Source organism: Marmota monax, unplaced genomic scaffold, assembly GCF_021218885.2.
Source record: "Marmota monax isolate L192 unplaced genomic scaffold, Marmota_monax_Labrador192_F-V1.1 WCK01_AAM20220418_F8-fsc00071, whole genome shotgun sequence".
Classification (NCBI taxonomy): domain Eukaryota; kingdom Metazoa; phylum Chordata; class Mammalia; order Rodentia; family Sciuridae; genus Marmota; species Marmota monax.
The window spans coordinates 6,536,486-6,564,328 of record NW_026695217.1 but is presented as its reverse complement, the minus strand read 5'-3'; the positions used below and the strand labels follow the sequence as shown (position 1 = coordinate 6,564,328).

Here is a 27,843-nt window from a genome sequence, read left to right as displayed (position 1 = left end):
AAGTGTGAGTAAAAACAAGAATAATGCTCATGATCAGTCAAGACAACCAATAATCTTTATTTACAATCATTAAAGTCTAGCCACTGTTGACCACCCATATATAACTCTTGTTGCTAAAAATTTAATCACATATAGCATACCACCAGTATTTTTTTCAGGTAACAAAGAATTACACAAAATATCTGGGGATTTTTCTACAAAACACATATTTCCTTTCTCCCTAAGTCATGTGTTTTAAACTATATAGTAAACACATGCAAATTCCGCCTAGAGAAAGTACAAATTTCAATTAAACAGTAACAAACATGAAGTAAAATTTTAATGTTACTGTTGTGTTTTCAAAAGCTATCAATTCATAGGTCACAAGTGTATGCAAAGGCTACATATGGCCATAAAATCTATAGTCTACAGATGTTGCATTTTTATTTTACTAGAAATATGTGCAAAATGCTCAACAATGATTGGCTAACAAATACTTACTGAACCCTACTTACAAAAACTCAAATTTCTAAATGCCATAAGGGATACCAAATATAAAATGTGCAGTCCTTGGATACAGGAAAATGAAGCTCTTTCAACTCTCTACAGAGCTATTTTAAAGATCCACTAGGGGGCCGGGGATGTGGCTCAAGCGGTAGGTAGCATGCTCACCTGGCATGCGTGCAGCCCGGGTTCGATCCTCAGCACCACATACAAACAAAGATGTTGTGTCTGCCGAAAACTAAAGAAAATAAAATATTAAAAAAAAAAAAAAAAAAAAAAAGATCCACTAGGTCTTCCGTGTGTTACTTCTCAGACAGGATTTTCAAATCAGCTATAACTCACTTTCCCTTGACTGCACCCCTTGTTCACTGAAGGTTCTGCCTGCCAGAGATCAGCCACCATCATCTACCTCCCCCAACACCAGGCCTCCCTCCTGTATACCGCTCAGCTTGATAAGATCACTGAAAGGACACCAGCTTGTCACTAGGTGAATGCAGTGCTATTCTCTTCCCTTGTTGAACTTTCTTTATACTTTGTGCCTTACTGTATTTTATTAGAAAACTTTTTCTTAAAAATTATTTTTTTTTTCTGGAAAGACCATTTTATTCTACACAGTGACACTATTTAAGGAACACAAATTTTCCAAGAACATTTTTCAAATTAAAATAAAAAGTGGAAACTGATGACCAATATGCCAAGGATTTCAATAACCAATCTAGTCACTGGTTACATATAAGAAATGAGAGCCACATTTCATTTTATATTCTTGTTGGTTAGTTATTACTGGGTTAGTGGAATGAGATAAGAATACAGAAGTACACTGTCTCAAGTGCAAGGAAAGAAAAATGAGTAGATATTCTACAACAGTTCTTGAATCTTTCTCAGGGTTTATGACTAGACTTGGGATCAGCATTCCCACTTTGAGGCTATTAGACGTGGTCTAAGTGCAATCAGTATTAAGATTTGCTTTTAAGTTTACTTACTTTTTAACTTAGTCTCATTCCAAGTAATAATATTCTTGCAATCACCATCTGAAGTATAAAAATGTGTATTTCTAATATAAACTAATAAATAATCATTAAAATCTTAACATTCATCTTAGGTCCAAAGTCATCTCTTGTACCTTTAGTAGTGACACATAATCCATGGTAACTAGTTTGCCTGCATCTAAAAACAAATGCTGCAAAGGTAGTATTATGATGCAAACCAACTAAGGCTGTGGAAGTCTTCATATTTCACACATAGGATCCATAAACATCCTGACTCAATTCCTGGGTTCATCCACTTAAATCAGCAGTCCTCTACAGGAAAGAGAGCATAGGCTTCCGACGGCTACTTCTGTTTTCTCTGTTTCTTAGCCTGTCTACTTTTCTTCTGTCCTTTCTTCTTCTTTTTAATCAGAACAGCCTTTTCTCCAATAAATACACGTTTAGAATGTCCTGCATCTTTGGAAGCAGAATTAAGACTCTGCTTAGGTTTACTGACTTTTTTCAAACCTGGATTTGAATTTTGCTGTTTTAATTTTTCCTTATTCACAGAACGCATGACTCTGAGTTTTCTTCCCATTAGCTCAGAATTATTTAATTTCAGAGCAAGATGAACAGCATCTGTGTCCTGCAATTTAAAAAAAATTCCAATACGTTAACTTCCAACAGAAATGCACCTGCAAAGGGACTAATAAAACATCCACAGAACTGAACTGCAGCGATTGTCAAACTTGCCCAGGAGCCCTACTCTGGAAGCCCAATCTTGTGTGTGCTTGCTGTGCTCTTCCTGGTTAAGCTCTACACAGCCCTAGGAGCACTCAAGCTGCCTTGGCAAATCCTAAGTGAGTCATGGTCAGACAGGCCTCACTGCTCCATCGTAAGGGATCTCAAATAACATGCCCACTTTACACCAATAAACCTTCTCCCAAGGCACCTTTCTGTAAAAGTCCTACTGTATGGTGAAGGCAGGGAATTCTCCATTACAGTCCTGAAGATATGGGACTAGATATTCTATAGAGTTCCACACAGGTCCAAAATCCTATTATTATTTTACTTTAATAAAGAACTATTAATGCTAATTAACCTGAATGTTTGTTAAAGAGACTCTACAAGCTTACCAAGTGAAAAAGACAAATCAGGGAAGCAGTAAGATCTCTAGAATATACAACATAGGCAACTAAAAAGCTACCTAGTGATACTTATCAAGTCTTCAAAATAGTGATATACTCTGACTTACATATATCCCAATGGGGTGCTTCCTAAAGAAGTAATCCAAAATGCAAGAAACACATAACCACTATAATTCCATTATTATAATGAAGAACAGAGAACACTGATAACATTAGGGAAACACTATATGTTACATCACTTACTGAAAAATGCTTACATGACAGAAAATAAAGCAGGGTTGCAAAGATTTATGTTTGCAGATAAAAGTCAACTTTAAAGAAGGAAAAAACTAAAATGAACTATACAAAGGGGTTACTGCTGGGTAAGAAAAAATTAAGTGCTATGTAAATATATTCTTTTACCACTTAAAGCTGGACATGAAACACTGGCTAATAATTAGTGAATGAAATTTAATCTTGTGCAAAGACTAAAATTTTCTTCAGACTGAAGTAAATTATTTTTTTTTTTCATTTTACAAGGTGGAGATTCAGATATTTAATCCTGGTAATATCCAATATCTACAAAACTACTTACTTAATAGTGTTAGTACGAAGAAAGGGAGAACCTTTTTTTGGTTAGGTGCAATTACAGCAATAACGCTCTACCACTGAACATAATGAATTTAGTTTTCTTCTACTTTTTTGTTTTAATATTTTTTAGTTGGTGATGGATATTTATTTATTTTATGTGGTGCTGAGAACTGAACCCAGTGGCTCACACAGGCTAGGCAAGTGCTCTTCCACTGAACTAAACCCCAGCCCAATGAATTTAGTTTTCTTAAGTTAGAATTTGACATGAAAATAATAATGACATCTGAATGATGCCTTAGCATTGACAATTCCCTGAGCACTTCACGGGATAGTAAAAATGCATTAGTTTTCCATACCTTAAAGAGCACATAGCCAAATCCTTTGCCTACTCCTGTAACTGGGTCTCTCACAATCCTCACTGCCACAATACTCCCACAGTCCAAAAAATGCTCCTCCACAGCAGATTCTTCAACTTCTAAAACAAAAACAACCACAACAGAAATAAAATTTGCCTTCTCCTTGGAAAGCTTGAGATATTTGATAGAGCAAGTTCAACATAGCCAAGAACATATTATTACGTTACACATATCCTAAAATTATGTTAAGCAAGACACTGAGTTATGACTGCCCCTTATTTTAATAACAATATAACAAACTTACTGAATGGGAGATTCCCCACAAATACTGATCTCTTGTCTCTCTGAAACAAAGAGGGTTAATAAAAATCACTCAATGGACCAGAAAATGGGAAGCACCCTAAATTCTCCCATCCAGCATACCCCCACATCTGAAGGGTCATGCACCTTCTGACTTAACCATGCTTCTGCCCTTTGTGTAACTCTCACTATTCCATCTTCCTCATGGACTGAGTGAGCAAAAACTAGCAAGGAGGGCCTTTTCCTTTAGAATGGCACTGACACATAGTACTGCTCAGGAAAGGCTTGCTGTATTGGGGATTGGCAAACCTTTTCTGAAAAGAGTCAGACAGCAAATGTTATAGGCTTTGTGGGCTATGTGGCCTGTAAAAACTACTTAATTTTGGCACTGTAGCTCAAAGACAACCCACAGATGATACAGAAACAAGTGTGGTTGTGTACCAATAAACTTTATTAACCAAAAGAGGGGGTTAGATGGGTATGGCCCTGAGGCCATGGTTTGCTGAAACTATGAGAGGATGCCAATCAAACAGGCCACTAACATATCTCAACTAGACCATTTTTAAAAATTTTTGTTTCTGGTACTGGGGATTAAACCCAGGGGTGCTTAACCACTGAACTATACCTCCAGACCTTTTTATTTTTTTTGTTTTGAGACAGGGTCTAAGTTCCTTAGGACCTCACTAAGTTTCTGGGGCTGGCCTTGAACTTGTGATCCTCCTGTCTTAGCCTCCTGAGTTGCTGAGATTACAGGCATGCGCCACTACACCCAGCTCAGCTAGACTGTTTTGACATCAAAAGAAACACACTATTTCTGGGGGTGAACCCCTACAAACCATTCTTCATCCACTTACAGACGCCTTTGCCAAAAGTGAACCTGATCCCACTGCTCCCACATTTGAATTTCTGGACCAGCTCCTGACAAATCCAGATTCCTCTGCATTGATCTGGCCTTTAACTCTTACTACTGCGTTCACACCCTATCCACCCAATAACACTGTCAAGCTCTTGCCAGGCCCTGAGCAATAGGGTTTCTGTCCCCACTGTTAATACTCCCTTTTCTGCCCAGATATTGCTATCACTCAAAAAAAAAATCCCCCCTCTATGTAAATGTTACTCATCTTTCAAAAATGATATGTGATCCCTTCTCCTGGAAGCACTCCTGCCTCTTCTTGCTGTCATGTCCTCAAGTCAAGTGCCCCATTTCTGAATTGAGCATCTTGTGCACTTGTAACAGTATTTACCATAAAGCAGAATCACAATTTATCCCTCTGCTCATCTCCACTATATAGCATGAGAGTTGAGACTATATCTTAGAATTAAATGCCAGATCAAGCAGGTTCTTAAACACTGTCTAGTGAGTAACTGAACTTTTAGACCTCAGTCTAGAAAACAAGGTGTTAGGCCAACTTTCCATAACCATTGATAGTGACAGAGTAGAGAAATCTTCAAGGGGAAGATGACTTGTTCTTAAAGGCAATGCAGATGCCAGTCCTTATGTCCCAGCCACAGCACCAACTCTGTGATCCCAGAGGACAAAGACTGCTTCATTTTCCTTATGTTCACATTACTGATTCCACCACCTCCCAGCTAATCTCAAAAGAAAATATTTCCTTCCATAAGGTTCTAGTTCAGTTCTTTAAACCAACTAAGTACTACTTACAGACGAGGTCTCAGATGCAAGATCAACTCGAATACAAAATCCATCTGCAATTTGGGCCCCATTTCTGTATTATAAATATAAGGTGGAAATGGCTGTTAAAAATAAGCACTAAATTGGGACTGGAGTTGTGGCTCAGCTGTAGAGTGCTCGCTAGCATGTGCAAGGCCTTGGGTTCGTTCCTCAGGCCCACATAATTAATTAATAAAGAAAGAAAGAAAGAAAGAAAGAAAGAAAGAAAGAAAGAAAGGTATTGTGTCAACTACAACTAAAAAATACTTACAAAAAAAATAAGCACTAAATTACTTAAGTATCTGCTCCAATGTGAATCTGCTGTAATGTTAATAAAAAAGGTCTCCATAGAACTAACAGGACAATCATTCTTTACAAACCTCAAAGACATAATTACCTTTTCAGTGCTTTTGTAGCAGCAAACTCATCCTTAAACACAACATAAGCATTAATGTTTTTCTGATCAGGATGAATTTTACGTCTACACAAGAGAAAGAAAAGACAACAATCAAAGTTACTAAAATAAATCTAGCTTTTCTCCTACTATCTACACATATGACAAAAGAATTCCTGGGTGGAAGTTTCATCTGTTTGGGTAAATATGTAGTAAGAATTCAAAAAGAACAAAGACCTTTCATGGACAGCTTATTCAGTCAACAACAGGTCAATGCCCTGGTAGCCACGGTCCAACCAGCAGCCTCTCTCTATGGCCCCTCGAAGTTACAGTCCCTCCTTTCCCTTCAAAGGTCATCAAAGGCCATCATCAGGCCCATGTTTGTAAGAACTGCTTTCTGCAGTGTGCTATCGCTCAAGTGTCTATTCCTAAACATAACACTTGGCTCTTGTCCATTTTTTTCACTCAATATGTCTTTGGAGTATCATTTAATTTACAAGATTCCCCATCTCTTATTGTTTGAACAGCAGAATTTCCCAGTGCCTGAATTTTCCTGCTGTAAACTAGCAGTGCAGTCCAACATGTACCTTTGTCATGTATTTCTTGGAAGCTGACAGCTGGATCCAAAAGATTGATAAGGCTCGGACTGGGCCCTTTTGTCAGGACCTTAGATAGGTTATATTCTCTGATGGGGAGACACATTATGACTGGTTTTCATTCTTTCTTAATGACAACAATCATTAAGATTTAGCTCTTGGATCAACATGGCGGCGGGCGCGGAGAGATCAAGTCTCTGACCTCTTCAGCTACGCGGGCACAGGGAGTCGTAAATTGTCTAAATGCTGTTTGCTCAGGATCACTAGGCAATGCTGAGCTCACGTGGATCTGGGGCGAACAGTCTGGGCCCCTCAGAACACACACACCGAGCCTGGATCGGCTGAATTCAAGCTCTGGTTCGCCTGCTTCTCGTGACTCAGCACTAACGATCCCGCTGAAATAACTGGTCCGCCCTTCTGAATATACAGAGGTAAAAGCCAACTCAGCCTTCATAGGCAGTGGCCACAGGATTGAAACAGGGGCTTGGGAGAGACAGTCAGGACCCACCCGTTGCATTGGTCACCCGGCAAAGGGAACGAACGGTCACCATTTGCATGGGATACCACCATGGCAGAGAACTGACGTCACGGGCGGAGGACATAACTTCATTGAAACCAGCACAACAGGTGTGTAATCCCCTGGCCATCTCTCTCCACACAGCGGGGAAACCTTAAGGGCCCCTCCCAGCTCTCCTGTGAGCGTGATAGCCAGACAAAGGGAATCAGGAGTGGTGCAGGACTCGAGGTGTGGAATTCCCGGCTACCGCTCCCACCAGTGCTGACAACTGAGGTCTCTTGCACCAGCTACTGGGGGCGTGGCTACCGGAGGGCAAGAAAATTCGCTGGGGGTTCTCAGCCTCAAGCTCTACAAACGTAGGGTCTGAGGGAGGCAAACAGGGAGAGTGTGCCCAGGCGTTCATGAAAACAGGGCTCCCAGGAACAGCAGACCTGGCGTGTAGCCAGTATTGTGGTGAGCGTCACAGGTGAGCGGGGCCTGGCTTGAGGAAACACAAGACAAGGCCCTAGGCACTCAGGATTGGAGACCCGCCCAGTCTGGGAGGAAGAGCTGCTGCACAGTGATTGGTTCCCACCTATAGAGAGGAGAAGCTTGGCCCAGTAGGCACAGCTCCACCTACTGGAAGAGAAGTTAATTGAACTCTATGACTGCATTTATTATTATTATTTTTCTTTTTCTTTCATTTTCATTTTTTTGTTGTTCTTTAACTTTTTTAAATGTTTTTAATTTTTTTTAATTTTTTATTTTATTATTATTATTTTTTTAAATTTTAATTTTCATTTTTTATTATTTTTTTTAATTTTTTTTCATTCTTACTTTATTTTCTATTTTTTTCTTTTGTCTTTTCATTTCTTTTCAATTTTCTTATTCCCCCTTCCTTGAATTCTACCTCTTTAGTGACTTCTTCCCTTCCCTTCTAATATCTTTCCTCCTAAGCATCAAATATATTTATAAGAGTAAACAGTAACTCATCAGTCAAACAGAACAAGAAGTAACATGAGAAGCATAAAAAAGCAACGAAGAAAAGGAGTACAAACAATGCAGGACAGCCTAAATATTCAGGAGAACCTAGAGTCATCAGAAAAATGGTCATATAAGGAACTCAAGGAATACCTTAGACAGATGGAATGGAACCTTAAAGAGGATACGAGACAGCAAATCCAAACAGTGAAAGACCACATGAAAATGAATTACATAAACAGATAAAAGAAGAAGTTAAGCATCTTTATCAGGAGATAGAGATTATAAAAAAAAAAAAATCAAACAATAATTCTAGAAATGAAGGAAACAATAAACCAAATTAAAAACTCAATTGAGAGTATCACTAACAGAGTGGAGCAAGTAGAAGCCAGAACGTCAGATAATGAAGACAAAATATATCATCTTGAAAAGAGTCTAGCCAACTCAGAAAGGCTGGTAAAAAAAATCACGAGGAAAACATCCAAGAGATATGGGATAACATAAAAAAACCAAACTTATGAGTCATCGGGATAGAGGAAGGTACAGAGATTCAAACCAATGGAATGAGTAACCTGCTGAATGAAATAATTACAGAAAACTTTCCAGAAATAAAAAAGGAAACGGATATACAAATTGTAGATGCATACAGGACACCGAGCACACAAAATCACAGTAGACCAACGCCAAGACACATTGTTATGAAGATATCCAATATACAGAACAAAGAGAAAATATTAAAAGCTACAAGAGAAAGGATGCAGATTACATTCAGGGGTAAACCAATAAGGTTAACAACGGATTTTTCATCACAGACGCTGAAAGCGAGAAGATCCTGGAACAACGTATTTCAAACACTGAAAGACAATGGATGTCAACCAAGAATTCTGTATCCAGCAAAATTAAGCTTCAGGTACGACAACGAAATAAAAATCTTTCATGATAAACAAAAGCTAAAAGAATTTGCAGCCAGAAAACCAGCATTGCAAAGCATCTTGAGCAAAACACTACACGAGGAAGAAATGAAAAACAATAACCAAAACCATCAGTGGGAAGTGCCTCTGTAAAGACAGAGGGCGAGGGGAAAGCTAATCATGGAGAAACAAACTAAATTAAAAAAAAAAAAAGATTAATAATCAAACATGGCTGGAAGTACAAACCATATATCAATAGTAACTCTAAACGTTAATGGCTTAAACTCTCCAATAAAGCGACATAGGCTGGTAACATGGATTAAAAAAAACAAATCCAACAATATGCTGCCTCCAGGAGACACATCTGATTGGAAAAGACATACACAGGCTGAAGGTGAAAGGTTGGGGAAAAATATACCACGCACACGGTCCTCGTAAGCAAGCAGGGGTGGCCATCCTCATATCGAATAAAATCGACTTCAAGACTAAGTTAATCAAAAGGGATAAGGAAGGACATTATATACTGTTAAAAGTAACCATTCACCAACAAGACATAACAATTATCAATATTTATGCACCAAATAATGGTGCTGCGACGTGCATAAAACAAATTCTCCTCAAGTTCAAGAATCAAATAGACCACAACACAATAATTATGGGTGACTTCAACACACCTCTCTCACCATTGGACAGATCCTCCAAACAAAAGTTGAATAAAGAAACTATAGAACTCAATATCACAATCAATAACCAAGACTTAACTGACATACATAGACTATATCACCCATCATCAAGTGGATATACTTTTTTCTCAGCAGCACATGGATCCTTCTCAAAAAAAGACCATATATTATGCCATAGGGCAACCCTCAGTAAATATAAAGGGGTGGAGATAATACCATGCATTTTATCTGATCATAATGGAATGAAACTGGAAATCAATGATAAAAGAAGGAAGGAAAAATCCTACATCACATGGAAAATGAACAACACATTACTGAATGATCAATGGATTACAGAAGAAATAAAGAAGGAAATCCAAAAATTCTTAGAGATAAATGAAAATACAGACACAACATATCGGAATCTATGGGACACAATGAAAGCAGTTTTAAGAGGGAAATTCATCGCATGGAGGTCATTCCTCAAAAAAAGGAAAAACCAACAAATAAATGAGCTCACACTTCATCTCAAAGCCCTAGAAAAGGAAGAGCAAAACAACAGCAAATGTAGCAGGAGGCAAGAAATAATTAAAATCAGAGCGGAAATCAACGAAATTGAAACAAAAGAAACTATTGAAAAAATTAACAAAACTAAAAGTTGGTTCTTCGAAAAAATAAATAAGATCAACAGACCCTTAGCCATGCTAACGAAGAGAAGAAGAGAGAGAACTCAAATCACTAACATACAGGATGAAAAAGGCAATATCACAACAGATGCTACAGAAATACAGAAGACAATTAGAAATTATTTTGAAAACCTATATTCCAATAAAATAGAAGATAGTGAAGACATCGATAAATTTCTTAAGTCATATGATTTGCCCAGACTGAGTCAGGAGGATACTCACAACTTAAACAGACCAATATCAATGGATGAAACAGAAGAAGCAATCAAAAGACTTCCAACCAAGAAAAGCCCAGAACCGGATGGGTATACAGCGGAGTTTTACAAAATCTTTAAAGAAGAATTAATACCAATACTTTTCAAGTTATTTCAGGAAATAGAAAAAGAGGGAGCTCTGCCAAATTCATTCTATGAGGCCAACATCACCCTGATTCCGAAACCAGACAAAGACACCTCAAAGAAAGAAAACTACAGACCAATATCTCTGATGAACATAGATGCAAAAATCCTCAATAAAATTCTGGCGAATCAGATACAAAGGCACATCAAAAAAAATTGTGTACCATGATCAAGTAGGATACATCCCTGGGATGCAAGGATGGTTCAATATACGGAAATCAATAAATGTTATTCACCACATCAATAGACTTAAAGATAAGAACCATATGATCATCTCCATAGACGCAGAAAAAGCATTCGACAAAGTACAGCATCCCTTTATGTTCAAAACATTAGAAAAACTAGGGATAACAGGAACTTACCTCAACATTGTAAAAGCTATCTATGCTAAGCCTCAGGCTAGCATCATTCTGAATGGAGAAAAATTGAAGGCATTCCCTCTAAAATCCGGAACAAGACAGGGATGCCCTCTATCACCACTTCTATTCAATATAGTTCTCGAAACACTGGCCAGAGCAATTAGACAGACGAAAGAAATTAAAGGCATAAAAATAGGAAAAGAAGAACTTAAATTATCACTATTTGCGTGTGAATCAGGCGGTATAGCGATACCAGACTTCAAACTATACTACAGAGCAATAGTAACAAAAACAGCATGGTACTGGTACCAAAACAGGCAGGTGGACCAATGGTACAGAATAGAGGACACAGAAACCAATCCACAATATTACAACTATCTTATATTTGATAAAGGGGCTAAAAGCGTGCAATGGAGGAAGGATAGCATCTTCAACAAATGGTGCTGGGAAAACTGGAAATCCATATGCAACAAAATGAAACTGAATCCCTTTCTCTCGCCATGCACAAAAGTTAACTCAAAATGGATCAAGGAGCTTGATATCAAATCAGAGACATGGCATCTGATAGAAGAAAAAGTTGGCTACGATCTACATACTGTGGGGTCGGCTCCAAATTCCTCAACAGGACACCCATAGCACAAGAGTTAATAACTAGAATCAACAAATGGGACTTACTCAAACTAAAAAGTTTTTTCTCAGCAAAAGAAACAATAAGAGAGGTAAATAGGGAGCCTACATCATGGGAACAAATCTTTACTCCTCACACTTCAGATACAGCCCTAATATCCAGAGTATACAAAGAACTCAAAAAATTAAACAATAAGAGAACAAATAACCCAATCAACAAATGGGCCAAGGACCTGAACAGACACTTCTCAGAGGACATACAATCAATCAACAAGTACATGAAAAAATGCTCACCATCTCTAGCAGTCAGAGAAATGCAAATCAAAACCACCCTAAGATACCACCTCACTCCAGTAAGATTGGCGGCCATTATGAAGTCAAACAACAACAAGTGCTGGAGAGGATGTGGGGAAAAGGGTACTCTTGTACATTGCTGGTGGGACTGCAAATTGGTGCGGCCAATTTGGAAAGCAGTATGGAGATTCCTGGAAAAGCTGGGAATGGAATCACCATTTGACCAAGCTATTGCCCTTCTTGGACTATTTCCTGAAGACCTTAAAAGAGCGTACTACAGGGATACTGCCACATTGATGTTCATAGCAGCACAATTCACAATTGCTAGACTGTGGAACCAACCGAGATGCCCTTCAATAGATGAATGGATAAAAAAAATGTGGCATTTATACACCATGGAGTATTATGCAGCACTAAAAAATGATAAAATCATGGAATTTGCAGGGAAATGGATGGCACTAGAGCAGATTATGCTTAGTGAAACTAGCCAATCCCTAAAAAACAAATACCAAATGTCTTCTTTGATATAATGAGAGCAACTAAGAACAGAGCAGGGAGGAAGAGCAGGAAGAAAAGATTAACATTAAACAGAGACATGAGGTGGGAGGGAAAGGGAGAGAAAAGGGAAATTGCACGGTAATGGAGGGAGACCCTCATTGTTATACAAAATTACATATAAGAGGTTGTGAGGGGAATGGGAAAATAAACAAGGAGAGAAATGAATTACAGTAGATGGGGTAGAGAGAGAAGATGGGAGGGGAGGGGGGATAGCAGAGGATAGGAAAGGTAGCAGAATACAACAGTTAATAATAGGGCATTATGTAAAAATGTGTAACCGATGTGATTCTGCAATCTGTATTTGGGGTACAATTGGGAGTTCATAACCAACTTGAATCTAATGTATGAAATATGATACGTCAAGAGCTTTGTAATGTTTTGAACAACCAATAAAAAAAATTTAAAAAAAAAAAAGATTTAGCTCTTGGTGCTACTCAAAGGCTAAATCCATTAACTCAGTAGGTTTGCAAAATGGTGATACAATTTAGAATAATGAATGCAAACACCCTTTCTGTCCCGTTGTTTGTGACTAAAACATTCAGGGTCACTCCAGGAGAACTGGGCTGCAGGAAATAACCACACAAGAGAGAGAAATACCTTTATCTTTGGGGGTGCTGTGACAGGTCCTCTGACCTTAAGGGTCTACAGAAAGAGACAGAGCAGCGACCCCTTTTATTGAGGAGAAGCCATTCAAATGAGGCAAGGGATCAGGGGGCTGAGACAGCAGACCCCTTTAGGAGGTCTGCTGTCAGCGGGCTGATTGACATCTAGGAAGGCCACACCCAAGGGCAGAGTAAGAGAAGGGGACACACAAGGGGCATTTCTATGGAACATTCTATCCTAAACAGGGCAAGGGGTTATACCACAAAGGACCAGGTGAGCATACCTCGACCCATGGGGCTGCAGGAAGGCACGCCTACACATGAAGACATTTGGTTGCATTATTTCTACCCTCAAGATTGGGGCTACCATCTTCGGCTACTTAAAAGCAGCCAGATCACCGGGTGACCAACAGTGCCTCAAACCAATTAGGAGAGGAAAAACGCTGGTCACATGACGTGACAGCCTCCCACACCTTTCTAATGGAACAATTCACCATCACGAATTTATCCTACAGATCAATTAGCACATGTACAAATTATCTGAGTACAAGTTTATTCACCTACATCAGCATTATTTGTTATGGCCACAAAACTTGGGGGAAAAAAATGAATGACCAACAGTGGAATGTTTTCCAAATAAATTAAGATAAATCTGACAAGATACACTCTGAGAAAGAATTACTTTTATACTAATACAGACAGATCTCCAAGCTGTGCTCACTCAAAAAATGGAACATGTGGAATAGTGCAAACACCAAATATCACTGAGTTCAAAAGCAGGAGCTGTGGGGGGCAACTCAGTGGTAGAGCCTATCCCTAGAACATAAAGTCTCGGTTCCATCCCTAGACTCCTCCCATCCAAAGAACAGGTCATCTGTGGGGGAAAGAATATGGAAATACATAAAATATGCCTCAAGAAGGTTGCACAAGAAACTTACAACTTAGGGAAAAGGTACAGGAAGGAAACTTTTCATAGTACACACTTTCATGTTTTGTGCGTCTGAATCATCCACTTCATTACCTATTTAATTAAAAAACAAACAAACAAAACCCCAAAAAACAAAACACAAAACCCCGGGAAAAAGGGAGACTGATGGCAATCACAGGATGCAAATTCCAATTTTCTGGCACATCCCACCCAAACTTCTCAGTACTGCTATAACATAATCTGGTCAGAACTTCTGTTTCTGTTGAAATTTAGGTTTCTGAGTTTCAGCCTCACACAGAAATAAGTGTTTATATACCTCAAAAAGAAGGGCTGCACTACACCAAGTCTCCCATTCCCAAAAGCATCTGCACAATACCCCAAGTTGAGGACCTACACATTCGGTCACCTCAACAAACATTGTGGAAGTCAGTCAATACTTATCAAGTACTAACCACACACCTGGCACTACAATGGTTATGGGGAAAGACCAGCAAAGACTCTGCTCTACCAAACAACTGCAAATTACCAAAAAAGCCACCAACATGTTCAAAAGGATTGAAACGCTTCTACCTTAGTGCATCTTAAAGACACCTCTGCAACTGAAATATAGCATGTGAAGTACCATCAAGAAAAAAACACCCAACAGAGAGAATAATATAAACCCTGCATAAAGCTGAAAGGGAATGAGAAATAAACCTTCCATGTGGAAAGAGGGAACAAGACTTGTATGTTACTCTTAACACCTAGAAAAAGGGGGGCATCCCTTTTTGAACCCCAAGCATCACCACCTGTATGGTCCCCAAACCCTCAGGGAACTTCAAGTGGCCACAGGCTGGTCATTTTTAAGATGATCAGCAAAACTAACTACAGAATTCCAATCTGACCAGCCATAGCAAGTATACACACTCCTGATTTTTAGATGTACCTTGCTCAGACACTGATACACACCTAAGAACGGAAGAAATGTGGTATGTATGATTGATGGCAAAGAATTTGGAAGAAAATGAAGATGTTTTGTGCCCAAACACTATAAACATTCTTGAAATTCTCATGGCACATTTTCAATAAATTATTTTCCATACTTTCTTGTAACTACAATTTAAATTAATATTTAAATACAAACATCTGACAAATTTATATGCTATCACACACAAGGAAATAGTCAAGCACACTAAATGATCAAATACAAAAATCTATGAAAATGCTAAGTAATGACCTCATTTTTTAACAAAAACAGAAGACAAGTTAAGACAACTCCTTCCTTTTAATTAAACTTACTTTATTGCTGCCAACTTTTTGGATAGAGTTCCTTCTGCTGGAATCTGTTAAGAGAAAAAAAAGTATTACAGAAAATTCAATATTTGAAATATTACTTCAATAATTTCCTTTCAATTGAAGCCAATATCTGTCATGTTGTGATCAGAAGCATTTTAGGGAAATGATCACATCAGAAACAACAGTCCTGATGGTTCGTGAGAGGGATGTCCTGGGCTCAGGACAGAAATCCCTACAGATGCAGTACACACCAGGCTGAACAGGCCAGGTCTGTCAGACGGCCTAGATGAAGTCAGCACACTGAGTTTGCCAACCGCCCAGTGACTCCAAGGGGTAGAAACGCCAGTAATGAAGGCATGAGAAGAAAAGGAAAATCATTTTATAGAGTGGGAAAAGAGCAATGCTTATAGATTAATATCTTGTTTATCTTATATCATTTTAAACATGTCTAACTAAATTGGTAAGTAATGTAAAAGGATTTGTTACCTCATCCGTATCTCTAAGTGTTTATGTATTCTAATTGGAAAAACATTCAGTGCTTTCTTAAATTGGGCAATATTCAGGATCACTTTATTTGCAGTCCTATTCAACCTATTTATTTAGCAGAACTGGGGACTGAACCCATGGGGGCACTATCATTGAGGCACTTCCCCAGTCCTTTTTATTTTGAGACAGGATCTCATAAGTTGTCCAGGCTAGACTCAAACTTGCAATTCTCCTGCCTCAGCCTCCTGAGTTGCTGGGATTTCAGGTGTGAGCGACTGTGCACAGGTTAGTCATATACAGTTTTTAAGAGTGAATGAATCAGGCAGATAATACGTTTTGGAAGAGGTGGAATTTCAAGTTAAAACATTTATAAATGTCAGGTCAGTAATGTGCCAAACACGGCTTGGGTACTAAAAAGGCCAAGGTGAAAATACACCAAGCCTGCAAGCTCACAATCCATGAATGGTGAATCTCTCTAGGCAGTTGTTAAAAATCTCCAGAACACTTTTCCCTCCCTTTACTTACCTAGTAAGTTTATACAGCAAAACTAAGAAATTTGAACTATTTCTTCTTTTCTCAGTTTGTCTTACTCAAATTGCTAATGTAATCAAACTCTCAGTGTAGACAGAAAAATAGTACAAGACATGGGGCATACACCTGTCACTGAAGATAATAAATAAATGCAACACCAAGCAATAAAGCACATTAAGAATTTACAGGAAGAGGGCTAGAGTTGTGGCTCAGTGGTAGAGCGCTCGCCTGGCATGCGTGAGGCAATAGGTTCGATCCTCAGCATCAATGAAAAAAATAAATGTACTATGACTATCTACAACTAAAAAAGTATGTATTATAAAAAAGAATTTACAGGAAGAAACACCACTTAATGGTATAATGTATCAGAAAAGGCTTGAAGAAATGCCAGTTTTACCTGCACACCGAAAAATATGATAAAATGGTACTTTGAGGAGAATTGCAGGCCAAAGCAAGTAAAATGAGTCAAATGACAAAATCTGTATGTGGAGGAACATGCTACCAGGCTAAGCACTAAACACACATTTCAATGGCCATGAAAAGAACAGAGCTTCTACATACTTCAATACATATTCAATGTCATCAGGTGCTGGTGACCCAATGACAAGCAAGTTAAACTGCACTTGTAATCACGGCTTACATCTGACAGGGCAGGCAAACAATGGTATCAAATAGTTTCTAAACAATGCACAAAGTTCCAAGCTTCAGGATGGAGCCAAAGAGAACCCAGGGTGAGAGAAGAGACGGAGCAGGCTCCGCAGTGGTGAGGAGCAATACCAGGACTCAGGGTATGTGTGTGTTTATAGAATGTTAACAAGTGGCACAGAAAAAGTGGCAAGAGTTCCAGAAAACTGCTGGTAGCTGACAGTTATGTGGAGACAAAATATAGGAAAACCAAAGGAAGAAACTCTAAAAGGGTTTTACAACTACTCTCTCTCTTTTTTTTTTTTGGTACTGGGGATTGAATCGGGGTGCACTTTACCATTGAGATATATCACCAGTCCTTTTTTTTATTTTGAGACAGGGTCTTGCTAAGTTTCTTATGGCTTCTCTACATTGTTGAGGCTGTCCTCAAACATGTGATCCTCCTGCCTCAGCTTCCTGAGTCACTGGGATTATGGCATGCACCATTGTGCCAGGCCCTTTACTACTAATCTAACAAGAGGTGATGAGAATGTAGCTACGGCAGGGGGTACAAAAAGAATGACTCCAGCTGAAAAACTAGGCTGGGTGAGACAAAGAGTGAAAGGCAACTCCAAAGCCTGCAGCCAGGTGTAACCGAGGAACAGAGAAAATCAGCACACAGCATAGGTCAGAGTGGGGTACCGGTGGAGGTAAGCACAGGTACACTGCAGCTGGGGAGATGGCAAGACACACAGTCAGCAGACTAGGCAAGGCTCTAGTGTGGGGAAATGGGACTCAGAAAGGCAGATAAAACACAAATGGCAAACACACTGACTGACAGATTATGGTGACTACCAAACTCTCGAGAAATGTCTCCTTGTACAGCAGTGGACAGCCCTGCCTCCTGAAACATTTGGCAATATTTAGAGATATTTTTGGTTGTCACAACTGGGGTGGGGAGGGTTGCCCATCTAGTGGGTGAGGGTCAGAGATGTTACTAAATATCCTATAGTGCACAGGGCTGCCCTCAACAACAAAGAATGACTCAGCCTGAAACGCCAGTGTATGAAGGCCAAGAAACCCTATTTTAGAGAATCACTTAAGAACAATTAGAAACATGAAAAAACATTGCCTACACTCTTTTACATTATCTATATTAATAAATAGTGTTCACAGGGCTGAGGTTTTGGCTCAGTGGTAGAGCACTCCCCTAGCACAGGTAAGGAACTGGGTTCAATCCTCAGCACCACGTAAAGATAAATAAATAAATAAAGGCATTGTATCAATCTACAACTAAAAAACAATTTTTTAAAATAAAAAATAATAGTGTTCAAGAATATATACTACCATAAGTTAACTATCCAGAAAGAAAAACATGAATGGGAAAAATCAAACAACATGAATTATGCTTATTTCATGCTCCAGGGAATGCGGCCATGACTGGTCCTGAGTATGCAACTGGTGAAATCAGACATCCCTAATGTCAATCCAGTTTTAACATTAATTAATTAAAAGACACATCATCTACACCTGCTTAACCTCATGCCAACCTCCCACACTGAATGCCTCTTACAGGGTTGCCCAATTCCAGAAACACTATTCAGTATCAACAATTCTGCTTAATGTATTGACACAACAAAGTGATTCACCCACCCTCAAACATACACAAGAACATCACTTTACTTATTACATGAGCTTATTAAATTATGTAACCAGTTTGACATTCAGAAACAGACACTGAGAGCCATCTTCTCCTGTGCTAGATTTACACCTACTGACTCCAAAATCTAAAGCTCTTCCACCATCATTATTACCAAAAAGTCAGTTAGTTTAATTCACATGAAAAATTTTACAATGACTGAAATTTTAAGAGGGGGAGAACTTACTAGAGAACGAAACCGCACAGATTCTATTTGTCCATACTCCCTAAAAAATGACTTCAGTTTCTAAAATTAAAAAACAAAAACAAAAACAAATTAGTCCATTTTCAGAACATCAAGTAGGTGTCACAAAAAGTAATGCCATCAAATTGTCTGACAGTCTTTTCTTAAAAAACGTCATGTTATTTATTTATTTTTATGTGGTGTGGAGGATCGAACCCAGGGCCTTGCACGTGCTAGGCGAGCGTTCTACTGCTGAGCCACAACCCCAGCCACTGTCTGAAAGTCTAAAGCCAGTTTTCATTTTAAGAATAACCGAGAAAAAACAGAAGAGTACTGTTCAGTCAGAAGGAAAAGTTTTACTGAAACTTATAGTAAAACAAAACACAATTTCAGTTCCTATCAGTGCCTATGAGTTGCACAATACTTTTGTTTCAATCTTTTAGTCTTTTATCCATGTTAGTTGAGGATAGACTGGGATTTTCACATATTCTCTGATTTTTTTCACATTGGTTTAAAACAAAATGAATTTTAAGGAAGCTTATGTCACACTAAGAAATGCTTCAGTTATGTCTAATTGAGACAACCAGCTTGAACAAACTCCTAGAAAGCAAATTTTAAACATTATTCCTATTACTGGATGTGAAGAACACATAGGTTTTATAGGTTGGGCAGTTTTATAAATAGGGCAATAATTTCTATAACTCATTCTGTTTAAAAAAAAAACTTACAAATGATAATTTGCTCAAACCAACATATGCCACACTCCCTTCCCTTAAGCCCCTTAACCTAACAGGAAGATAAATAAAACTATGTTACTGAGCAAAATGTGTGATGGCCTAGTAAAAAAAATCAAAAATCAAATGCTAGGAGACAAAAGCATTAGGGAGAAAGGAAAAAACCAAGACATCTTTTGTACTGTTTTAAAGAAGTAGAATTTATATGGTCTTCAAAACACCAGCAGCTTTTTGATGCGAGAATTGTCAATACAGTGACTACTACATGAAAACAGTGCCAGGTGCAGGGGTGCACACTTGAAATCCCAGGCTCAGGAGGCTGAGGCAGGAGGATCCCAGCCTCAGCAAAAGCAAGGCACTAAGCAACTCAGCGAGACCCTGTATCTAAACAAAATACAAAACAGGGCTGGGGATGTGGTGCAGTAGCCAAGTGCCCCTGAGCTCGATCATAGGTCCCCCCGCCACCCCCCCCCAAAAAAAATAGTAACATAAGGGCATGTTTTAGATTTAGTGAACCTAACATTATTCAAGAAACTTAGAATGTACTCATTCTTTCACAACAGCAAATGTTTATAGAGCCCCTACTATGCTCAAGGTACCTTCTCATGTGTGAGAGACAGAGCAGTGAAGGAGACAGACGAATACCCCTGCACGTAGTTTTCATCCCAATGGCATATAACAGAGATGAGGCCGGAAGAAAAAAGCTTTTGATTTGCAAAAGCCTGAATTTGGACAATGACTATAGAAATAAAAAAGTGGGGCAAACATTGGAACCAATGTGTAGTAGAATGATAAATGTAGTCCTTGATAATAAAGTTATATCAATGACTTATCAAATTATGTGCTTACTCATAGTAAGAGAGTAGATAAAGTTATTAATTTCTTTAAATATTTACAAAACCACAAACTCACCTTCTTATTACATGTGACAGGCAAGTTCCCAACAAATATAGTCCTCTCATTCTTTAATCTTTCTTCTTCTTGATTGATCTCAATTTTCTTTCTTTGACTTACATTGCAGTTGTGTCTATCAGTTACTTTAATACTACACTGGGAATTTTTCCCTTTCTGCCCTTGTTTCTGATGAATTTCTTCTTCTAAATCAGCACTTGCTAGAGCACTTTCCCTAATTTTAAGGCAAAAACATAGAATGAGAAGTTATGGAAGTAAGCATTTGACCAAGTACAATTCTACCCTCCTTATTAGAAACATTTCCCGGGACTTGTGGTTTTTCTAAATGTAAATCTACTACAAATAAATATATCAAAAGACTTAAAGTAGCATAACTAAAAAGAAACTAAGAGACTTAGAAAATGAATTCTATTACTCAGGAGTTAGAAAAAGTTAAGCACAAATTTTAAACACAAGCTAAAACCAGCCAAGCAATAGCAGCAGCAACAAAAGTTCATCTAAACAAAAGTCAGTTTATTTAAAGTTCTTGGAGATTTAGTTTACACTTCATCAAAGCCTAATTTCAGTCTCTGCTCTACAACTTGGACAATGCAGCATTCCCCAGGAATCTAAAAAGGTTTATATGGCCACCAAGCACTCACTTTGTAAAAAGAATTTGGTTAATAGAAAAAACTGGATCGCCAAACTTACAAAAGCTCCTTAATAGTTAAAAGGCTGCTTATCAAAAGTAAATTGGTGCACATAAAGACATAAGGTCTGACATGGATCCAAAGAGAGAACGAGACAGGGATCTTAAGAAGTGAGAGGAAAGAATGGGAAGTGGGAATCATTTTAAAAAGATTCACCCATGAGCAAATACTTGCTGTGTTCCGACTATGTTCTAGGCTCTGAGGACATGAAGAAACTATCAACCTTTCAATAGCAAAGTCAAGACAGGCCAAATTCAAAACAGAAAAAACATCAGCTAAAATACATGGTATAGGAACTTAAAAGAAATAAGAGAAACAAGATTTCTAAGAGGAGGAAAGCAGTATCTGGCACACAGTCCTCAAGAAACATGGGCTACAAGTACTTCTCCACCAGACCAAATCTCCACTACAGAGAGGGTCCACATCCAGATTTACCCACCATGGTATGTCATGTCACATCCAGATCTGCTCACCATGGTATGCCATGTATACAGTAAGATGGAAAGGAACTACGATGACATGGTAAACTAAGGTCCAGGGCAAGAAGAAATATCCATGTTATGCAAAAGCACTTAAATTTCTATTCTACAAAAGACGGGGAGCTACCAAAGATCGAAAATATCAAAATGATCAATCTGAGCAACAGCCAGAAAGACAAGAAGAGGTCAAGGATGGAGAAGACAGTCGAGTAAGGAGATGACTATAACAGTGTGTATCTAAGAAGAAAACAGATTAACCAGAGCAGGGATGGAGGTGTAAAGGAGAAAACAAATTAAAGAGGTAATTAAAAGAGCACTGATCAAGTATGGTGATGCACACCTATAATCCCAGTTACTTAGGAGGCTGAGGCAGAAGCATCACTTGAGCCCAGGAATACAGGCCAGCCTAGGGATAAGGTGAGACCCTGTCTATTAAAAACAAAACAATAAAGTACAAGCATCTGGCAACTAATGGCTCATGCAGGGAAATGGAAGAGCACAGGATGATTCCTAAAACACTGGCTTAGTCAACTTACAAAGTGAGTGGAACCATCATGCCCATAAACAGATTTGATGAGGAGGATCATCTCCATTTAAAGCACATGGCACAGATGTCAGTAGGCAAAAGTTAAACAAGTCTAGAGATCAGGAGAGGGTGCACAAAACAAACAAACAAACAATGCCCACAATGAACAGTGAAAAAAAATTAAAGTTCTGAGAAGATGACCAGGAACAAGAACTTTAAGGAAAAGCAACATTTTAAAGAGACAAAATGAACCCACATTAACAGTGAAAAGGAAAAGACAAGCAAGAAGAGAATTAGAAGAAACTGCTCTCAGAGAAACCAACAGCTTCACTGATGAAAGCAGCCATGTAAAATGTGACGGAGAGGACAAGGGCTGCACTGCCCATTATATATGACTAGTAAGTCAAGATGCATCACCAAGCACTGTTATATTGTTTGGACAAAAACAAAAACACCACCTTAGAAAAGTTCATAAATCATGAAAAGGAGCCAGGCATGGTGTCACACTCCTCCAATCCCAATGACTTGGGAGGCTGAGGTAAAAGGATGGCCAAGTTCAGGGCCAGCTCCAGCAACTTAGGAAGGCCCTGAGCAACTTAATAAGGCCCTGTCTCAAAAAAAAGGGGCAGAGGATGTGATTCAGTGGTAAAGTATCCCTAGGTTCAATTCTCAGTACAATAATAAAAAAAAAAAAAAGTCACAAAATGGGGAAGAGTCCAACAACAAACTACTTTTCCCCAAAAGTACAAATATGAAGGAAAAGACAGTGGAAACAGTAGCAAACACACAACAATCGAGAATGGGGGTTTTTGGTTATTGGATTTCTTTTTTCAAGAAGAGAACCTTGAGCATGTTAAATGGTTAAAAGTTCAAACACAGTGTGGTATGCTGTGGCTCAGTGGTAGAGCGCTTGCCCTGCAAGAGAGGCCCTGGTTTCTATCCTCGGCACCACATAAAAAATAAATAAATAAAAATAAAGATATTATGTCCATCTACAACTAAAAAAATATATTAAAGAAGTTCAAAGACAAAGGAAAAGAAAAGGAGAGGATCTGATGGCAAAATCTCTAAGGAGGCAGAATAGGTATGTGATAGACGCAGCACAGGTGGCAGAAATAATTTTTAACAATCCTCAGTACAGCCAAAAAAAACTAATAGAAAAAATTTCCTCCCTAGGAAAACCAAACTGACCTTTTATAAACATTCTGAAATAATTAATGATAAAACATAATCCATAAGTTCGATTCCATATGGGGAGGACACTCTGAATACGGCAAAGGTGAAACAGGTCTGTCCTAATGACTGCCAACAGTGGGTTCCTTATTCTTTGCAACTTCGTATAAGATTTTTACAAAAAATAGGACGAAATATGAAACGAGAAAACAACTAGGATGCATACTGCGGGCGTGTGAAGTTTCATTTCTTACCATACGATTCTTTAACGTCGGCTAAGAGAACTGTACCAACCTGTCGGCCAACCTGGCCTCCGTCTCGGACAGTTTCTTCCTCGCTTTCGTCTTTTTTGCAGGTTCCTGCAAAAGTGGCCTGCGACCCTGGGGTGGGCTCTCCTCCCGCGGCTCGCGCCCCCGCTTCCGCGAGGGTTCCTGTGGGGAGCGTGACGTCAGGCCGCGCCGAGCACCAGGGCGCTCAGGGGCCTTCGGGGACGCCGCGCGGGCTCACCTGTGGCGCGGGGACGTACACCGGGAGGGCCCGCGGCGCCGAGGCGCTGAAGAGGGCGGTCAGCGTGGTGTCGCTGCCTCGCGGAGCGCGCACGCCACGTAACAGGCTGTCGGCGACCTGTCCCACCAGGTAGTCCCCGGCCGCGCTCCCTCCGCCGTCGTCCACGCGCGCCCTGCGAACGGACCCCGATAGTCAGTCGCGCCCCGGCGAACGCGCGCCTCTCGCCCACCGCGCTGCCCACCACTCACGTGCGCCCCGCGCTTTTCTTTTTCTGAAGCTTGTTCTTCCCTTCTGAGGCCATTCCTCGTGCAAGACTTCCGGAACTGCCTCAGCGACAAACGCACCGCTCCGACCCCCCTTCCGCCCGTGACCACGCCCCTTCCGACCTCGGACACGCCCCTACGCTCTCGGCGGGTTCCTGGCGCCCGCAGGGTTGCCGCGGCAGGGCGGGGCGGGGCGGGGCGGGGCGGGGTCGTGAGTTTGGCTGTCGTTCTCGAGGTTATCGGAGCAATCTGGTGTGGGAGTGAAGGAGATGGTCCAGTGCTTGAGGCCTGAAGTATGAGTAGGGTCCAGCTAGGCCGGGAGTGGGCGAAGAGCAAGCCATGAGTAGTTGAGGAGGGCGGGGAGGCCCGGCGGGCGTGAAGGCTGCGGAGGGGAAGTGCGCCTCGCGGTCGGGGAGGCGGCGCGACGGGCGCACAGTGCTTTGAGCTCTTTTCCACGTTCCTCTGACTTGACATCTTAAAATGAGGCCACAGCTCAAGCGTTCGCACCTAGAGCTGCTGAGATCCTCGTGCGGCCCACGATTCTGCCTAGGGACACTGGTTCCTCCAAGCCCATCTCGGGGTCCCCTTCCAAACCCTCGCGTCCTAGCCAGCTTCTCCTTATTCGCACTGCCTACTTAAAGGCGTGAAGTAAGGATTTACGTCCTATTCATCCGTACGTCGTATCTGTTCACTGTACCTGATGAATATTTGCTAAATTGACCTTTATGTAATAAGATGGTATCGAATTCAGTAGTTTGGGTTATAGAATAGGATTTGACATGCAATCTTTTTGAAACAGCCTAGCTTTTGAAAGTCGCTTAACATAAGTTGACTGGAAATACATGTGATCTTTTTTTGCCCTGTCTGATAACTATGAAGAACTCACCCTGCTTGACCCTGGTTTTGATTACTGTGCTTCCTATTTGGGTTTCTGGTAATGTTGGTATCCTGATTATTTAAAATATAAAACGATCCACGTAGGCAGGTGGTGCACCTTGCATGCGTCCTACATCAGATCTATTGAAAAACTCTCTTCAGTTTCCTTTTCCCATTCCTTCTCCCTAATGTTCCAAGAATTGTCTCTACCTAAAACACTGTAGTCTCATCCTATCTGGCCCTGGGGACTTCCAGCCTCCACACTAGCCTACGTCTGATTGCCGGGTAAATCGCGCTTTTGGGGTCATTTACTGTCTGCAGATACCACAACTTTCACTGATACTTTGCCATTGTACACTGGTTCTCCCGGACCAAGCAGTTCACTTAAAATTGCACTTGATTTTATGCCTTACCATAATTGCAAAACTAAGCCATGAAACTATACCATTGAAAGACTATCTTATGAGTGCATAACCCCTCACCTGATGTTAGTCCCAAATCCCTAGATGACAGGTTAAAACTAGAAGAAAAGGACTCAAAAATGAAAGACCAGGCATATGCCCGTAATTCCAGGAAGAGGCAGAGGCAGGAGGATTGCAAGTTCAAGTGCTTCAGCAGTTTAGGCCCTACGCAATTTATGGAGAACCTGTCTTAAAAAGGTCTGGGATTGTGCTGGGGATGTGGCTCAACCGGTAGCGTGCTCCCCTGGCATGCGTGCGGCCCGGGTTCGATCCTCAGCACCACATACAAAGATATTGTGTCCCCTGAACACTAAAAAATAAATATTAAAAAAAATTCATTCTCTTTAAAAAAAAAAAAAAGGTTTGGGATTGGGGCTGGGGCTGGAATATAGCTCAGGTGGTAGACTGCTTCACATGTACAAGGCTCTGGGAAAAATAAGGTCTGGGATTTAGCTCAGTGGCAAAGTGTCCCTGGATTAAATAAACCCTTGGTCCATGAGTACCACCCATCCCTGAAGAAAAAAAAAAAAAAACAGGAAAGTAGTGTGCAAGAGACTGTTATTGGAAATAATATAAAGATTATCCTTATTGCCATTCAGAACTGTTTTTTAACCATTAAAATATCACTAACCCCTCCCTAAGGGGTTTGACCAGGTGCAATGACATATGTCTGAAATCCCAGCAACTTAACAAGGACCTAAGTAACTTAGACCCTGTCTCAAAATTAGAAATGGCTGGGATGTACTTCAGTTCCCAGGCTTCAATCCCTGGTTCCAAAAGAGAAAAAAATGTTAGGGGTTTCATAGATTCTGCTCCATTTTATCAGAAAATTGCCTAAAGTTACTTCAGTAAGAAACCAACCTTTTGGAAAACAATATAACATCTCAGTTTTATAATATATTGTAAGCTAACCTAATAAATGTACTTTAGGGAATCCTTGGTAGACTTGGGTCAAATTCTATTCTTAATCCCTTTAGAGAGGTTGGTTAAAAAAAAAGGGGGGGGGCATAAGCATATGATTACCAACAAAATTGGTAATCATTACTCTCTGGAGCACTGTCTGTAACATGTTAGGGTTTTGTGATGAGGTAAGATTGAAAACAATAGGATAAAGGAAATTATTTAGCCAAGTATCTTTCTACAAGCCTTCTCACCTTTTAAATAGTCAACACCGATTCCTTACAAAGAGTATGCTCTATAGAGCATTACCAAGTGTATTTGAGAATACATTTCTAGGGGACAATATTTAGGAACTCATTTTGGGAAGCAGGTTTGACATATTTTAAAACTTCTCCCTTAAAACTAATTTCTATAAAGGATCTTCCCAAAGATGCTTTAATGCATATTTGAGATTTTTGTGTCCAAGTTAATCTTCATTGTCTTAAGAACTTTTTCTTTTGTTGGAAAATCCACTAAATGGGAACAAAAAGCTAAATGTTGATTGTAGAAGATTTGGAGCACTGCAGTGGTTCTCAACCCAGGTGCACATTAAAATCATTGGAGTTCAAAGCCAGACTCAACAACTTAGTATGGCCCTAAGTAACTAGGCAAGACCCAATTTCAAAAAGGGCTGGGAAGTGACTCTGATAAAGGGCCCCTAGGTTCAATACCTTGTAAAAAAAACAACAACAAAAAACCTTATAGACCTATCCCTTCCCTTCATTCCTGTCTTACTCCACCTGACCATCCTGCGATCTTTCCCATGTGAATCTGCATGGAATAAATAAATACCCTGTTCTCCTTCTTCCAGGACCTAAAGAGTATAATAAATTGTTTAAAAAAAAAAAAAAAAAAAAAATCAACACTCAGGTACTGTGCCAGACCAATTAAACAGAACTCTCTGAGGTGGGATTTTAGTATTATTTTAGTAATGCCCATTTGATTCCAGTTTGCAACAAGAGTAAGGCAGACTTAAGATCTAATTAAATTAAAAAAAAAAAAAAACTACTGGTAATGGTTTTTGTGTTAATGAAAACAATTTTTAATTTTTTTCTTTTTCTTCTTTGGAGAATGAAGTCATAAGAAAAATACAGATTCAAGTAAAACAGTATATGTAATTCAAAAAGGCCTAAAAAAATCCCTTTTCTGATTTAAGATGTCACAGGAGAAGACATGTCTCTGAAGAAGGGTTTGAGGAGTTTCCATAGAAAAGGGAAACTTGACCAGAGCTTGGCATGTGTGACAAAAAAATAATTTCAGCAAGTGCCAGTCAGAGGCAGAGACAGGTTTATTTAGGAAAGTAGATATTCATTCAAAGGAGATTGGGGCAGTCTCAAGAGAGATACCTTGGGGTAAAGCAAGGATTGTGCATTCAAGGGAGAATATAGGCCATTTCCAGACAGAGAGGCAGCAACCTGTTGGTGCAGCATCCATACTAGGGGCTGGATCTAAGGTGGACCCAGGTAGACTTACCTAATTTTGCCCAAGTATTTCCT

At 39.7% G+C, this 27,843-nt stretch overlaps 1 protein-coding gene across 3 annotated transcripts; it reads right to left on the bottom strand.

Annotated features, from left to right (window-relative positions):
* Window positions 1–32: 32 nt before the first annotated feature.
* On the bottom strand, window positions 33–24,190 carry Rbm34 (RNA binding motif protein 34). Of its 3 annotated transcripts, none has more exons than XM_046432119.2 (11): window positions 24,057–24,190; window positions 23,809–23,980; window positions 23,596–23,732; window positions 20,435–20,648; window positions 18,792–18,851; window positions 15,268–15,311; window positions 5,895–5,978; window positions 5,489–5,552; window positions 3,830–3,869; window positions 3,526–3,644; window positions 33–2,097 (listed from the first exon to the last, which is right to left on the bottom strand). In XM_046432119.2, the coding sequence occupies exons 1-11, from the start codon at window positions 24,107–24,109 to the stop codon at window positions 1,816–1,818; spliced, it is 1,269 nt and encodes a 422-aa protein (XP_046288075.1). In that variant the 5' UTR covers window positions 24,110–24,190; the 3' UTR covers window positions 33–1,815. The 3 variants fall into 3 exon arrangements, with proteins under 3 accessions (XP_046288075.1, XP_058431043.1, XP_046288076.1); XM_058575060.1 differs by having other exon boundaries at window positions 15,268–15,315; window positions 18,793–18,851; XM_046432120.2 differs by lacking the exon at window positions 18,792–18,851.
* Between the last annotated feature and the right edge of the window lie 3,653 nt (window positions 24,191–27,843).

What these genes read in the sequence shown, in the direction of transcription:
- Rbm34 (XM_058575060.1), bottom strand. Translation starts at nt 24,109, where the DNA reads ATGGCCTCAGAAGGGAAGAACAAGCTTCAGAAAAAGAAAAGCGCGGGG. An exon ending in AAGAAAAGCGCGGGGCGCAC is followed by an intron (nt 23,981 to 24,056) that starts GTGAGTGGTGGG and finishes GTCCGTTCGCAG; the next exon opens with GGCGCGCGTGGACGACGGCG. An exon ending in AAAAAGTTGGCAGCAATAAA is followed by an intron (nt 5,979 to 15,267) that starts GTAAGTTTAATT and finishes TCTCTTGTGTAG; the next exon opens with ACGTAAAATTCATCCTGATC.